The sequence below is a fragment of the Octopus sinensis genome, linkage group LG1 (assembly GCF_006345805.1).
Source record: "Octopus sinensis linkage group LG1, ASM634580v1, whole genome shotgun sequence".
NCBI classification, from domain to species: domain Eukaryota; kingdom Metazoa; phylum Mollusca; class Cephalopoda; order Octopoda; family Octopodidae; genus Octopus; species Octopus sinensis.
The window spans coordinates 153774797-153791579 of NC_042997.1; the positions used below are offsets into that span (position 1 = coordinate 153774797).

Here is a 16783-nt window from a genome sequence, read left to right on the forward strand (position 1 = left end):
ACCAGGCTATTATATGTTGCTACACATCGCTGGTCACAATGCGCTTCGTATTGTTTTAGCCTTCAAATGATGCCACCCTGCTGGCTAAGTGAGCAGGCCAACAGAAGAAAGAGTGAGAGAAAGTTGTAGCGAAAAGAGTACAGCAGGGATCGCAACCAGCCCCTGCCAGAGCCTCATGGAGCTTTAGGTGTTTTCGCTCAATAAACACTCACAATGCTTGGTCTAGGAATCGAAACCGTGATCCTACAACTGTGAGTCTGCTGCCCTAACCACTGGGCCATTGCACCTCCACATATATATATATGAAATGCTAAAAACAAAACTGAAGCAGAACAGTGTTTTCACAGATAGAAGTTCTGAACTTTATTAAAATAGTATAATAAAATAAAGGTAGTAATAAGTAGGCTTATGAATGAAGAAGATGAGTTTAATTGCAGTTTTTGAAGCATGACTAATATTGTTGATCCAAATGTGATATGGAACTAAGTACACTGTTGAAACACAAGTATTTCATTAAAGTTTGTGAAGCTTTGTAAGGAAACAATATATCTGATCATGAAAGCTTTATCTATCTAGGCTTTCCCACCTTACGCATAATCACATCAAATTATATTTTTCTTGCTCAAAGCATCTGTAATAGAAGTTTTAGAATTATCTCTTTGTTTTTTTTTTCCAAAAATCTTAGAATTATAAAATCTAACACAATTTTGAACGGGGGAAAAAAAATTAGCTTTTATAAAAGTTAGGTATTTACAAGGAAATATTCTAAAAAAGTTATTTGAAAATCTAATTTTTAAAAATATTACAATAGTACAACCAAATCAATATTTCCTCCAATTTAAGGAAATCTGGCAAGCTGGCAACAATAAAATTATATATGAATTTTAAAATGATTTTTGTATTTTAATATATTTCTTTCATTCAATTTAACACATGAAGGAGTTATGCCATAGTTTGTCAAATACAAACAGAAAATCCAGTTTGTATGCATTAGTCTGCTAATGCATCAAAATGTAAAACTCATGGTATGTAATTATGTATTTCAATACCAAATATATAAATATAATGGAAACTGATGCTCAGAAATAAAGAATGTCATTATCAAATATTAAGTTGTTAGACACTTTTTATGTAAAATATATTTTATAATAGGTTTAATGTAAGCTTAACATTACCAAACATAGTAAAGTTTAATGAAAATTAAATAATTGAGAGATGCTATCTGTATGAAAAACAATAGGTAAGCAAGTGTTTCATATTTATTTAATTAACAGAGCATTAAAAAGCCAATGTACATGCCACAGTAAGTGTAATCCCGAGCCAAGTTACCTGTGCACAGTTTTTTTTTAACAACTACCATGAATTAGACAAACTTTTATATGGTAAATTAAAAAGTTTTAATATTCATATCTATTTTGTTCAGTTTGAGCTCTGATCATTATTAGGCATCTTATTCATGGATGTGTACATAGAGCTGGATTACATTTGAACTCAGAACCCTTGCTGATTTCTAGGCTCAGAATAATAGTGACCTTATTTACTAAGCCACTGATGCATGTACATACAGATCAGAGCATCAAAACATTTTTCTTCTCAATTTTAAATATGATATTAATAGTCAGAAAAATTTTAATTCTGTTAACAGTAGTAACTTCAGCAATTTGACTTTTAAATATCAGTTTTAGCAATAACCAGGTTTGGTATTAACATTTGTGACATGCAATGTCAGCTGTTTAGAACCTTCAATGACCTCAAATTTAATTTCTCTTTCTTTGAAATTTTCTCCAACTAACACCATTTTATTGTAGTGTACAATTGTGAATAAAAATAAAAATAAAATTTAAAAATAAAAGCTGGAACACACCTATATGTGAAGTAGCAATTAACATTTTATCATCTTTTTTACAATATAAAATTTATAATACTATTAGTATTTTTTTTTTTGAGTGGAAAAACAAAACAAAATGCAAAGCTTTTAAATCTGCAATAATTGTAAGAATTTAACATCAAAACATATTTCATGTTATTTAAACATTCTCAGCATTTTAAATTACATTAATGATTGTCATTCAACACAAATTGGCTTTGTTTCATTTATGCAGTTATAAATACTACAGAAATGGTATGACATAGAAACTCTATTGAAGGTAACTTGATATCACTTCAGGCTGAGGATAATTCAATATTTTGTTGCACTGCACCTTCACTTGTGTAGCACAATTGTTTGTTAAAAGGATGTGGAAGTTGTTCTCTGGCAAAGGTCTGTCACCAGATACATGGGCCTGACCTTATGACTAATGGCTCAGGATGTTGACCTATGTGCTGGTAGGCCCACCAGTGATAACTGACTTTCAGACTTGATGCTTACAAAGAGCAATGTAGAGGTTACCATAAGTTGTGACTTCTTCTTCTCAATCTCTCATGAATGTCAGAAGTGTTACCCTTAGGTCAAAATAAAATATATATATATAAAAAAAAAACAACCTTTTCTTTTCCTCATCCTGGAAGCATATTTTCCAATACTCTAGAAATAAAACTACCACTTCATAGCAATGGCTCCAGTTGCTCATCATTCAATTTGGAGACACCTAACAACAATGGATTGAATCTTGCAAGCTATCATAAAGATAAAACACAAGATTAAACACATTATTTTCTCCAGTTGTTTATAGATGATCAAATGGATAACTGTTTGACTGGTTTAATAGTTCATGTTTGTTACTCCTATCATATTTGTGTAATGTACGAGATGCTATTAGAATGGTTCTGCACTGCACATGCTGTGTGTATACAGTTCAATGGAGTTGTGTGCATAACTGATGATCATAGGTAGCCAGCCTACAAAACAGGCTTCATGCTACCCACCTTATATTCAGTTATTACGTTAGGCTTTATAACATTGTGTTGGAATGATGAGGCAATTTTTACAATGACTGACAAATTAGTAAAAAGATTTTGTTTCGTGCTAAATAAAAACTGCATAGAATTTGGTAAATCTGATATCAAAACCTCTGATATGCTTCACCAAGATTTTGCTGAACATTCTTTAAGTCAAGCAAAAACTTTTGAATGGCACCTGTGTTTCAAGACTAGTTGGTTGTTAGTTTAAGATAACGGTTGTTCAGGACAACCAATCCCTAGAAACTATGGAACAATTTTGTGAACTCGTCCAATGACAATCACTACAAAACAAACTGTCAACTCTATAACTGGAATCATTTACAAAGTTTGTTAAAAATTTTTCTTGGAAAATATGAACATGCATTGCATGTCTACAAAGTTTGTTGCTAGTTTCTCACAAAAGTAATACTGTTTTTGTATGTGCATCATTAGTCTTCTGAAATATTCTTGATGTTTTACCAGTGATAGGTCACTCTGCTCATTGTCTTGATCTAACCCAACAGTCAACTGTCTCAAGACACACACAACACTCAAAAACTAGTGTTTAATTAAACGAACGTTCGTTAAAGGCTCAAGAAAGCATTTTGAAGGTCTTGATAGCAGATTTGCCGAGCTTCACGCAAAATTTGATGCAGTCATACTGCTTAAATTTGTCAGGCATTGTGAGAATCATAGAGCTGCTGTTCTAATACGATGTTGCAAAACTTAATGTAATAATTGAACACATAAACAGCATGAAGCTAATTTGTGACTGAAGGTTGGCAACTAAGGATGATCAACTGCACAAGCATTTTGGGTGAAAACAATTCCATGACGTGCAGTCCAGAACTTTCTGATAACACATTGTACATACAGGTGATTATATCTTTTTTTGTCTCCTGTTCATTGAGCTAATTAGCTGTATAGCTTCTAGGTCATTATCTTACTTCCTGGTTACTACAATCTTTTCTATCCCAAACTGTAATCCTCTGGACTTCCTCCTTGCAGATGTGAAAGCTGAACATTGACCTCACTAATCCAGAAAATCCTGCAAAGATCATGTTTTTCATCTGACAAACTTATAAATAACAGGACATTCAGTATAATAGAATTTACTTAAAAGGTTTAGTCAGAGGAGGAAGGGCGAAGCTATAATTTCTTCTCTGCTTCTGAGAATGGTGGGGAGAAAGAGAAAAAAACCGTGATTCATGGGTTGCAGTGCATCAAGATGATATTGAATTATTCTCAGAATGAAGACCTGGTCAGAATGCTTGTGAAAATACTCAATGACTAGGTGGTGGTGTTAAACAGGATGGGTGACAAATTAGCAACTAATCAAATAAAATTTAAGTCCACAGTTCTTAAAATGTAAACAAATTTCTCATTAACTAAATGAAATTTAATTAATGAATTTCAATTGAACACTTAAATCATATAATTTTTTTTATTATGTATATATTTATATATACAAGGGGGGGGGGGGCTGAAAATTTCCTGGCTTTGGATAAAAGAAATTACAGAAGGATCAGTTAATTATGATTTTATTCAAAATATTTCCCTCTCAGATTCACACACTTATTGCAATAATCCTTCAGCTTTTGTAAGCCCTGTAAAAAAAACTCAGAAGGTTGGACCTCCAACCAGGCCTTTTGTAATCTCCTTAAAGCCAAGAACTTTTCAACACCCCTTCATTTATAGAAATACACACCTATATAGTATAAATATGTCACCCACAAATAAATTTCATGTGTAGGGTAAACAGGAATTACATTTCTGGATCAGTTTTGTTTAAATTGTACATATCTGTGAATGTGTAACAGACTAAAAGGCCAACCAGACAAAATTTTGGCCCCGTTTATAAAACTCCACATGTTTCTAGTACAAAATGATATTAAACACTTTTATGTTTTTGAACAAGATAGACAAAACCATATATATATATAATATATAATCATACTTGGGTGACATTTATATATATATATATGTATACACACACACACACACAGTCATACATGTTATACAAGATAGTGCCAAAGTGATCATCTGTATTTGTATGTTACACATTTTTAATTATCTCACTGAAGATATGAAATAAAACACTTAACAGCAGTCACTTAACCTACAATGTAAAAAGAAATAAAGAAAAAGCCAAATATCCTTTAGATAACATTCTATCATCTTAAGAATCTTGGGCTGCCTCCAACCACAAAAAATATAACACCAGAAAATCATGACTGGAATGCTTCATTATCATTGGTCTGCTGAACCCGGGATAAACAACAAAATAACAATTAACATTTTGATATGGCACTGTAGTTGCAAAGGTCATTAATTTATGTTCAAAATAGAGATAATTAACAAAGTACTATAACAGTAATTAAAGCATTTTGATCCAAAAGATACTGGAATTTCAATTCTCAAAATTGGGTGTTCATAGGTTGAAAAAAAAAAAAAGCAGCTACAAATGGTACACCTCTTTAGAAATCATTTAATGTATTTCTTATTCAATGAGCTAATACTTTATCACTTCAGATTACTGCTTGTGAGATTATCCCAAAGAAAATACAAGTGTATATATATATATATATATATATATATTAGCAACAGAGGCAGTACTTATACCAAGAGGTAATATTTATCTCTACTTAAATGTGGATGTTCTATTAGAACAAACTACACTGCAGTAGTTAGCATGAGAGAAACTCTTATATTGGCTTTATATATATATGCGTATAATAAGGGATGACCACTAAGTGGACATCCAATATGCTAGAAGAAGATCACCTACGATCTAACCACAAAGAAAATAATGTTCTCTAGAGATATTCAGCAATTTTCAATCTCTATATTGGATGTCCACTTAGTGGTCATCCCTTATTATATGCATGTATTACAATTTATCTGAATTTTCAGATTTTTCTATATGCTAGGCTACAGGTTTTAGATTGATGTTAATTAAATTAATATTCAATTTATCACCCTCATTATTTAAATATATATATATATATATATATATATATATATATATATATATATATATATATATATATTCTAAGGGGTGACAAGTTCAAAAGAAGTTATGTCTAGCCACTTACAATAAAGAACTCAAAGATAAGTCTGAGAGTAGACAAAATATTTAATCCATAATTGACAGTGTGACAAAACAAATTTTGTTTCGCTTGCGGCTCTTCGATTATGGATTGAATATTAAAGTTTGCATGGCTTTGGAGTTAAAAACTGGCATTATCTAAGAAATTAAGGATTTACCATCAAGACTGAATGAAGATGATGGAAAATGCCATTGAAATATTTCAGTCAAATTTGTGGATGTGAAGCAGGTGATTCTTCTCGACATATTATTTTGATTAAAGTAATTAAAATCTCTCCATGTATTGTCATTATTATTCTATATTTTGTGCATTTCTCATATTCTAAAAACCACCTCCACAAATGAAATAATTACTTTTGCACCATCTTGTACATGAACTAAGAAAGCCATTCTGTACTGCCAAATGCTTTTAGTTCCACATGTACCCATGGCAAACACATTCTTCAAATTATAGTAGCCACATTAACACATAGAACTAAACAATATGAAACTGGCAGAACAGAATAGATAACCAAGTTCTTACATGCACACACACCCAAAATGATGGTGAATGTCATAAATATCCAATGCAGTGTTGCAGTACTTCATACACTGTATCTTCTAAAGCAAGTTGGTATTGTAAGGCTTTTCCATCTCCATGGTACATTGATAACAGGTCTTGAATTCATTATAGCAAGCTAACAAAACACTTGTTAAGTATACAGTGCTCACATTGTTTAACATGGTAGGTTATGCCTCCTCATGGCACTTGTTTACAGCTTCATGGTAGCTCTGCTTTTTTGAAAAACAAAAACCCACACACCAATATGTGTGTGTGTATGAAGTGTGAGTTTGTGTGTGTGTGTATATGAGTAAAAACACATACACACACATATTGTACAATTCAGTGTCTCACAAATATCATTGTTCACAAAACATTATGTAAATATCAATATTAGTGAAATTATGAATAGTTGCAAAGAATAATCCCAGTGCTACAAATATTTATTCTCTACATCCATATTCATCTTGGTTTCTAAACTCAAATGTGTAAACAAACACACACACACATATATATATGAATGTGTCTATGTATAATGTCTGCATGTATAAATATATGTATGTACATATATATATATGTGTGTATGTACACACTAATATGCATTCATTGCTGTGCTGAGACTGCTCAGAGTTTTTTGAATACCTATCACTATTGATATAATTCTATGTGAACAGTGATACATATTTACAAAACTCTGCACAGCAAGAGATAGTAGTCTCAGCACTGCAACAAATATTTATGCTCTACTTCTGTATTGAGTACTTTCCCCTCTTATTTATTAAACATAATCAGTATCAAATAAATATGTGCGTGTGTGTGTATACATATTGTGGAAAGCTGGCAGAATCATTAGCAAACTTTTTTTTTTTACTCTTTTTTATTTGTCTCAGTCATTTGACTGTGGCCATGCTGGAGCACTGCCTTTAGTCGAGCAAATCGACCCCAGGACTTATTCTTTGTAAGCCTAGTACTTATTCTATCGGTCTCTTTTGCTGAACCGATAAGTTACGGGGACGTAAACACACCAGCATCGGTTGTCAAGCGATGTTGGGGGGACAAACACAGACACACAAACATATACACATACATACATACATACATATATACAACGGGCTTCTTTCAGTTTCCGTCTACCAAATCCACTCACAAGGCTTTGGTCTGCCCGAGGCTATAGTAGAAGACACTTGCCCAAGGTGCCACGCAGTGGGACTGAACCTGGAACCATGTGGTTCGTAAGCAAGCTACTTACCACACAGCCACTCCTACGCCTGGTCAAAATGCTTAGAGGTATTTTGTCTGACCTTATGTTCTGAGTTCATATTCTGCCGAGGTTGACAAAATAAGTACCAGTTCAGCACTGGGATCAATGTAATTGACTTAACTACTCCTGGGTAAGAGTATAAAAAACTGCACTCCACTACCAAGCCACGATGAGCCAGTGCAGCAGAGCAGGCTCATTAAACCAATATGATCTCAAGCCCAAAATTCATGGCCTCACATCAGACCGCAGTTAGTGGTGAGAAAATGCTGAGGCCTTTGTCCTGCAGTGGACTGAACATAGGCAATCCGATCCAATATATATATATATGTGGGTGAAGCAGTTTGATAAGAGGAGGACTGAGGACTTGATGGGGATGCTGGAGTTAGAGGAATCGGTGGAATGGCTGGCAAGGGCAAATGGAGTTCAGTGGTATGGGTATGTGTTGAAGAGAGTATTTGTGTTTGAGGTAAAGGGACTGCGAAAGTGAGGTAGACCAAGGAAAAAGTGGAGGGGACAGGTGGAGGAAGAGATTGGGAGGGTTGGCTTGAGAATGGAGGACGCCCAAAACTGGGCAAGATGGCGAGATGATGTGAGGGCAGTTGCTATGGCATTAAGGTAGATTCAGCCACCCTGTTAACGGGGACAAAACCCAGATTTAAAACACTGGATGATGATGATGATATACATACCTACATATATATTATCATCATTGTCATTGTTTATTTCATGCTGGTATGGGTTGGATGAGTCGTATTGCTTAGTATTCTCCAGGAAATGCCTTTCTGTGATGATGTATATATGTATACGTGTGTGTATGTAGAAATATATATATATATAGATGGATAGATACACACACACATCTACCTGTGAGTTTGTATATACTCAATGATATATAAGACAAATATATGATTCTTTAAAATCATGAATAACGAAGTTTTTAATAAATTTTAGATTTTATTTTATTTTCTTTGGGGAAGGTGTTGGGGGTGAGAGGCAAGAAATAAATAATTGAAGATCGGTTTCCTGTTTGAAAGAAATTGTAATTAAGATTAGATATAATTATCTATGAAATAACAACCTTATTAAAAACAACAAATTTCAGAGAGTTAAATCTATTGCACTTAGTTGTTAAGGACTGGACATATAAATGGTACAGTCCATTTCTAAATACCCATATCCTATATCATTTCATCAACTAGTTTTATCTAATTGATATTTTAAGTAACTGTTTTGTTCTAGGTTATCTTTCACTTAGTACTTCTCATACCAAGTTTCCACTGATTCAATATCTTTACTCTTTTTAACTTTGAATGTTACTGTTGCTGCGAGCTTCTTTTGTTTTGGCATCCATTGAGATATCCATTCTTTGTTCACTAGGTCACCCAAGACAATAAAGTGGTTTTGAAGTTTTTGAGGGAGCCTATAAATGATTTCTTGAACCAATACAAAAATCATAGCCGAATCTCTCAAATCATATCGCTATGTTGTCATTGTTATCATCATTTAACGTCTTTTTTCTATGCTGGAATGGGTTGGACAGTTTGACTGGAGCTGGTAAGGCCAGGTGCCACAGCAGGCTCTGTTGTCAGTTCTGGCATGGTTTCTATGGCTGGATGCCCTTCCTAATGCCAATGAGGACCTAGTTTTTTTATCTTTCTTTTTATGGTTTAGTCAGAAGAAGGCAATATCCGTGATTTTTTGTAGGACCACTAAGACCTTTTTTTGAATACCAGCAATGAAATGGACACTGGTAAAGACACCTAAAAACCAGGCAAACAAATTACCTAACACCCCACAACAGAGGCATTTCATTAAATGTGATACCATACACTTTCTTTCTACTCTGTTTCACATCCAGAGTTTTGGCAGAAGACACATGCTCAAGCTTTGAGATCCAACAACTCTCAAAGCTGAGATAGTTTCCAATAGTCCAGTCATTGCATTTGTGGATTGTGCAAACACTTTTTACTTGATGTTTGATATAGTGGAGTATCATAGATGTAGCTTGTCACCAGGTCTTTCTCTCATGACACTGGCTGAAACCATATCAAAAATTAGAGTGAACAAATGAGATGTGGACTCCACAAGCCACATTGCAGGCTGCCCATCTAAGAGAACAATAACTCTGATTAAGAGTTGATACAGGCTAGATGGGTGAGGTGGGCAGGGTCTTCAGCTCTGCCACAGACAGCCTCTCTAGTACTAGTAACATGTAACAGCCCACACTGTAAAACATACACACAAAAAGTTGATCAATTTCTATCGATGTGTGAGCTAGATGACAGAGACTGTGATGAGAGAGGAAATGCAGTGAATTCTGTCTCTGTCTAAATCAAAACAGCATGAAAAAAGATATAAAATGATGATAATAATAATTTCAGTGCATTGACCAAAACACAATGACACAGACCTTAATTATGCCAAATATGGCATTTTCAAGCTTCTGTTACACTGATGAACTCATTAAGCTTTTAGGAAAGGTTACATGAAAGTTGATACGATCAAGACTAAAATCCTGTCAACTAAATTTCAAACAACTGAAACATGTCCTTTCAGTAAATGATATCCAATAGCTTGATGTAGATGAATTTGTTTACCAGGTGTAGGGGGATGTTCTCCCTACTTTCTGAAGTGGTCCAAAAAGGAAATCAAACTAGTTGCTTACGGTCCTTAAAGGATTATCAAGCTGCACAGAGAGATCTGTATATTCCAGGTACAAGCACAATTCTTTTCCATGGTTGTGAAATGCGGTCCTAAGGGGATTCTCTAATTGTAGGATTTCCACTCTGATCAAGTACAAGTGTATTATCAGCAAGCATGTGGCTCTGTGAGTCTATTTCAGTTGCTTTGGCTTTAAATGTAATCTGTTGGATGTATTGAGTTACTGAGGCAAATACGTATGGTCTTCATTCATGGAATGTGGACTTGCCTCACCAACAGTTAACAGTTGCTTGAGACAACTTGAATAAAAGGAGCCATTTAAGCCTGCAAGGTAAATACAAATGTAAGAACAAAGTACATATACTCTTACTCTTTTACTTTAGTCGAGGAAATCGACCCCCAGGACTTATTCTTCATAAGCCTAGTACTTGCTCCATCGGTCTCTTTTGCCGAACCACTAAGTTACGGGGACGTAAACACACCAGCATCAGACATCAAGCGATGTTGGGGGGGACAAACACAGACACAAACATATATACATACAAATGTACGATGGGCTTCTTTCAGTTTCCGCCTACCAAATCCACTCACAAGGCTTTGGTCGGCCCAAGGCTATAGTAGAAGACACTTGCCCAAGGTGCCATGCAGTGGGACTGAACCCGGAACCATGTGGTTGGTAAGCAAGCTACTTACCACACAGCGCGTATCTATCATCATCATTTAATGTCCATTTTCCATGCTAGCATGGGCTGGATGGTTTGAAGGGAGCTAGCCAGCTGAAGAATTACCTGGGCTCCAAGTCTGTTTTAGTATTGATTTCTACAGCTGGATGCTCTTCCTAATGCCAATCACTTTATAGAGTGTATTGGGTATGTTTTCACAGCACTGGCCCAAGCTTATTATGTAAGTCAGAGGGAATTCATGAAGCAGATTTTCTATGGCTTGATGCCTTTTCTGTTGGCAGCCCTCACTTGTTTTCGAGTAAAGTATTCTCTCCTCATGGCCAAACATATTTCCATGGAAAACTGGAAATGAACAGCATCATTTGGTGCATGCAGCAAATATTTCAGAGAAAGTTTAAGCTTCACATTCATCTTCCATCCTCCCTCCATAACAGATCAAAACCAATTATCACACATTCATTGTTTCATTTCACACTTGGGTGGTAGATTTTAAACCACTGTCTAGTTTAGCATAACCACCCTGACCTTTGAATGTTGACAAGTATTCAGGCCAATTCTTTGGCTTAACAATAAAATCCTACCATCAGTCTTGGAGGCTCTACAAATGGTCATGAGCACTACCCTTACACTTCTGATGAAGTCAAAACAAAAAAGAAAATGTTCCTATATTTCTTTCATTCATTCAACAACTCAAATGTGTCAGGCCTGGTATTAATTAGGTCATGTAATTACATAAAACTTGACAGCAATTTCAAGCAATCCATCTGAGCTGTCTTTATCATGCTGTACAGTTGATGGCTGGCTGCCACAATTTATTTATTGCTGTGTGGGCTCAGCATGTCAAAGAATAGACCTGATGTTTCTCTGTGTGTCATAAAAGGTAACTAACTGAAAGAGGTTGCGATATGATTTGCAGTCTGACCTCATAAAACCCTCACCCACAACAACTACCCAAAACAGAAATGGGATGGAAGGTTGTTGCCTGAGTGGCACAAAGGTGTCATCTGCCAGGAGTAGAGAATGACCAACAAATGATGGATGCAGTGATGAGCTGTTACAGCACGTGCCCCCATACTACTACTAAAAGTACTGAGAGAACTTCAACAAGGTCACTTGACTTGCAAAAAATAACAGCCAAATCCAATTCAAATCAGGTTACCACCTTAAAAAAAAAAACATTGGATGATTTGATCTAAGACACATTGTATTTACAAAACCAAAAAGATGGAGAGAGATGGTCTTAGCTGGAATGCCCTTGTCCTTGAACAGAGCTGACTTGAGATTAAACAACAATTAAAAATTTCCAACACTTGTACATAAATTAGTTGTATATACATACTATTTGATACTGTGTGCCTACTTTTCCCTTCCAATATAAACATTTCTATGATCCTGTGGTTTAAAGATTTCTTGGTAAGTATTATGTCCATCTTCAGACAACTTGAATCAATTAAACAATTATGAAATGCAAACAAATAAATTTATAAGTGTTTTAAATTTTGATACAAGATAAACAATTTTAGGGGAGGGAGTAAGTTACATCGATTCCAAAGCTCAACTGGTACTTATTCTATCAACTGCAAATGGATAAAAGGCAAAGTTAACCTCAGCAGCATTTGAACTCAGAACATAGAGCTGGAAGAAATGCTACAAAGCATTCTGTTTGGCATGCTAACAATTCTGCCAGCTCGCCGCCTTAATAATGGTTTCAAATTTTGGCATAATGCCAGTAAATTTAGAGGAAAGGGCAATTTGATTACAATGACTCCAGTGCTCAACTAGTACTTATTTTACAGTCCCCGAAAAAATGAAAGGCTAAGTCAACTTTGGCAGAATTTTCACTCAGAACGTAAAGATGGACGAAATGCTGCCAAGCATTTTGCTCAGGAAGCTAATGGTTCTGCCAGCTTACTAATTATATCAATAATAACAATAATTGTTTTTAACATAGGCACTGGGTCAGAAATTTCGAGGTGTTAGTTGGCTAGACCAACCTCAGTTTATGGCTGATACTTTATTTCGTTGAACCTGGAAGAATGAAAGGTTAAGTCGACTTTCAAAGAATTTGAACCCTCTGAGCCAGAACACAGCAAGGCTTTGTTTTTGACACATTAATGATTTTGTTAATGGTTGCCTAATAATAACAATAATAGTCCTTTCTTTTTCTTATGACTAAAAAAAAAGATACCCATATATAACAGAAAAGCATTATGTGTGTACACATATTTGGATGTATAAACGAGAAAGAAGTACTCAACAGATGCAGGAAATTTCATGTATTTGAAGTTGAGGTTTCATTGCATTGCTGTTCCAAGTTTCCTATTACTATAATGTTCTCAAAGTGTCTCTAATCCATGTATCTTGCTGAACATGATAATAACAAGAAACTCAGAGTAGCAACAAAGCCTTAGCTTCAAATATATGAGTATATATACATACACACATGATATTTATGTAAGCTAACACATTTTTCAAAAATATTGACATTTATTTTTCGAGTAGTTTCTTTGGTGGTATAAGTTCATATTTCATTGTTGAGCCACCACTTTCCATGATGTGATTAAACAACTGACAAGGATTTCGTTTCCGGCTGATAACCAAATATCTTGATGCCCCAGTGCCACGACTAACACTCTTAAGGTTCAGTTTGCGAGCTTCTTTGTGCATAATAGCCCTTTCTTGTTTAGAGAAATTTGTGGCAAAAACAAGATCATTTTGGTTCTTACTTTTGACATAATTAACAAGTACATCATGGATAGAACTGTCAAACTGAGCAGACACACCTGACCGACAACCAAGACCTTGTCGATCAATAACTTGATCAACAGTGATAGGGTCTTCAATTCCTTTGTTGCCCTCTGCGCCAATCCCCCCACCAACCCAACCCATTTTCCTTAATAACTGATTCCCAACATTGTCAGATGGGATGGCTTGAGGTTGTTTTTTCTGTATTTCATTCATCAGTTCATCTCTAGAAAGGCTGACATCATCACTGTCAGCTGTTTGCTTAATGTGAATTGTCCAACACCTCTCCTGCAGCCAATCCAATGCTTTTTTAGAGACAGCTGTTTTAGCTTTAAATTTGCTTTCAGCAACACATTCCATGATGGATTCTTCATTAAGAAGAATACGGCAACATGTTCCATTTACAGCAGGCCGATACACATATTCTATAGGCATCTTGTTAAAAATTGCACTCCTCCTAAGAATGGCAGTGGCATTGACCATAGTGTTAGACATTATGAGAAACTCAATCCAATCATTGATTGGTTGTTTTTGCATTGGTTTGTTGCCAGCATTCTGACTAGCGTTTTGATTGCGTTTAGTTACACGAGATTTTGTAGAACTTTTTGCTGCTTCTGATTGGCTCAAAAGACTAACTATAGGTTGAGGGGATGAGCTACCAACTAACACATTCTGACCATTGTCCAAAGTATTAATTTTCAAACAAGACATACTAAGCACTTCAATAGCTTTGTTGTAAGCTTCATGCTTCGCAGCTCTTTTGTTGGGACCAGTTCCACTGACTATGTGGGTGTCATTAATACAAATCTTACATATAAATAAAGTCGCTGCACTAGCAAAGCAAGGAGTAATGTCACATTTTATTGTCATTTTTGTTTTATCTGCTGCAACGTGTATAACTTGGATGGAATTGGCTGATGGTAGTGCTTTTTTTATAGACCTTAGGTTGTGTGAGAGAGAATAAAATTTCATTTCTAAATTAGTGAGGAGATTCTTAGCAGATTCAGTATCATTAGTGGTGGTTTCATTAGAAGCTTCGGCATTAACCGAAATGTTCTGTTGTCGACCTTTCGTTTTGACATTATTTGATGAAGATTTTGGCTGTTTGGTAGATGTTGTGTTTGAATTATTTCCATTTCCACTTTCTTTCTCAAATTTCACTATATTTAAATATTTGTTTGTCACCGGGGGACCCGAATCTGATTCAGGAGCTGATGCAGAATTTGCGAGGCGAGGATATTTAGTAGCTGGCTCAGGAGATAGCAGAGGCTTTAATTTTTCCGTCTCAGTTGATTGAACGAAATTACTATATTTTCTCTTTGCCTTCACGGAATCATTGTTGTTATTCGTTAGGTCGTTAGCTTTCACAAAATTACTGTAACAGGTACTGGCCTCAGCTGATTTGGTAGTGGGTAGAGCATTATCGTCAGATTTTACGAAGCCAATGAAAGTCGATTCTTTAACAACATCAATGTGACGAGGAAGACCTTCAGATAAATGTTTGACAAGTTTCATGACACCAGCCGGATACGTAACACCGTAACTCACGTGGTTGATGTAGCACATAGACAGACATATTAGTCGATCGACAGGGTATTTGTTTTTATTATTTTCAATAAATTTCCGCCGTAATCTCCATTCCTTGTCGCTTTCTACTTCATTACGAAAAGATTCGATATTCATGATGAATAATTCAAAGTGAGAGAAGAGATATGAGGTCTTGAAAAGAAAAAAAAAAAAGACGCAGTGAAGGTAGAAATCAAGAAACTATCTCCAAGATAACCTTGATTTCTAGCAGTGATGTTAATAATGTTTCAATACAACACTGTGTATTAATATTTTGTTTGGAATAATTGTTCACTATCCAGGACAACGTAATATCAACACACTGTATTTAAATCAAGCAAACAAAGAGTGAAAGTTAGTAAAGAGAAATGTGTATGTATCTGTATGTATGTAGAGACCACATGAACACAAATGTCTGACGGAAAAAAAAAAAAATAGATGGGAGAATGAACAGGAAAACAACACGTCTCCGGACGCTCAGGATAAATATAATTAAGTGGAAAAGAATCTGTAGGATCGTGATTGCATCATCATGATTATAGATTTAATTACTTACTTAAAGGTAGATTAAAAGGTTGAATGATACATGCCGAGTCATACTTTGGTCGGCGAGTCGATTTGTTTGGTCTGGCTAGAAAAACATATGAAGATAGACACATATTTAGCCACATTTTCGTAATTTCTCTCATTTTTTTTCTCTTCCCTTTCTTTGTTTTATATGTTTATCTTTACGAATGTATTCGCTGCACTACTTATTTAAACTGTTTATTAATATATGAGTTTCTTCCTATCTTGTGAGTAAGGGTTCTGGTAAAATTCACATGTACAAACAGAAGACAAACCTATTCAAATTCGCAAACTTTCTTTATCTGGCAATCCATTTTAAAACTTTTCTCTATTTATGTATTTATCTATCTTATCACACTGAATGTACTTTAAAGTGCTGATAAATTTTGGATTTTTAAAAATTAATTTCCTCTGTTAAAAAGTGCTTAAGCCACTTAAAAAAAAATCACTGAACAAATTCATTTTATCTGTCTCTCACTTTCTCTCTGTGCGTGCGTGTGTCGCCAGGGACATTAAAAAAGTAAATAAAAAGAGGGTACTACATGAGAACAGCGGTCCCGCTGTGCGCACACGTGTTGTCACGCACCCGCGTTAGCTAGTCGTGACTAGTCGATCCTACAGCGACTACCTAGCATAGTAAATAAAACACAAAATAAATGGCCCGGTACTTATACCGTAAGATCGCCATATACTATATATATCAAAAGGATCAAATGTCCTTCCCGAATGACTGGCTCATAGGACCAGTTTCCCGGATTCAGTGCATGCAC

At 35.1% G+C, this 16783-nt stretch overlaps 1 protein-coding gene and 1 long non-coding RNA gene across 2 annotated transcripts; both read right to left on the reverse strand.

The window, feature by feature from the left end:
* Positions 1-1933: 1933 nt before the first annotated feature.
* LOC118764740 lies at positions 1934-16505 on the reverse strand. The gene is made up of 2 exons (XR_005000539.1): positions 16003-16505; positions 1934-3928 (listed from the first exon to the last, which is right to left on the reverse strand). It is a non-coding gene; the product is annotated as an uncharacterized LOC118764740 (long non-coding RNA).
* On the reverse strand, positions 13603-16067 carry LOC115216311. Its single transcript, XM_029785522.2, has one exon. It carries the CDS (start codon positions 15561-15563, stop codon positions 13623-13625), a length of 1941 nt encoding a protein of 646 aa, XP_029641382.1. The 5' UTR covers positions 15564-16067; the 3' UTR covers positions 13603-13622.
* Positions 16506-16783: the final 278 nt, after the last annotated feature.

What these genes read in the sequence shown, in the direction of transcription:
- LOC115216311 (XM_029785522.2), bottom strand. Translation starts at nt 15,563, where the DNA reads ATGAATATCGAATCTTTTCGTAATGAAGTAGAAAGCGACAAGGAATGG.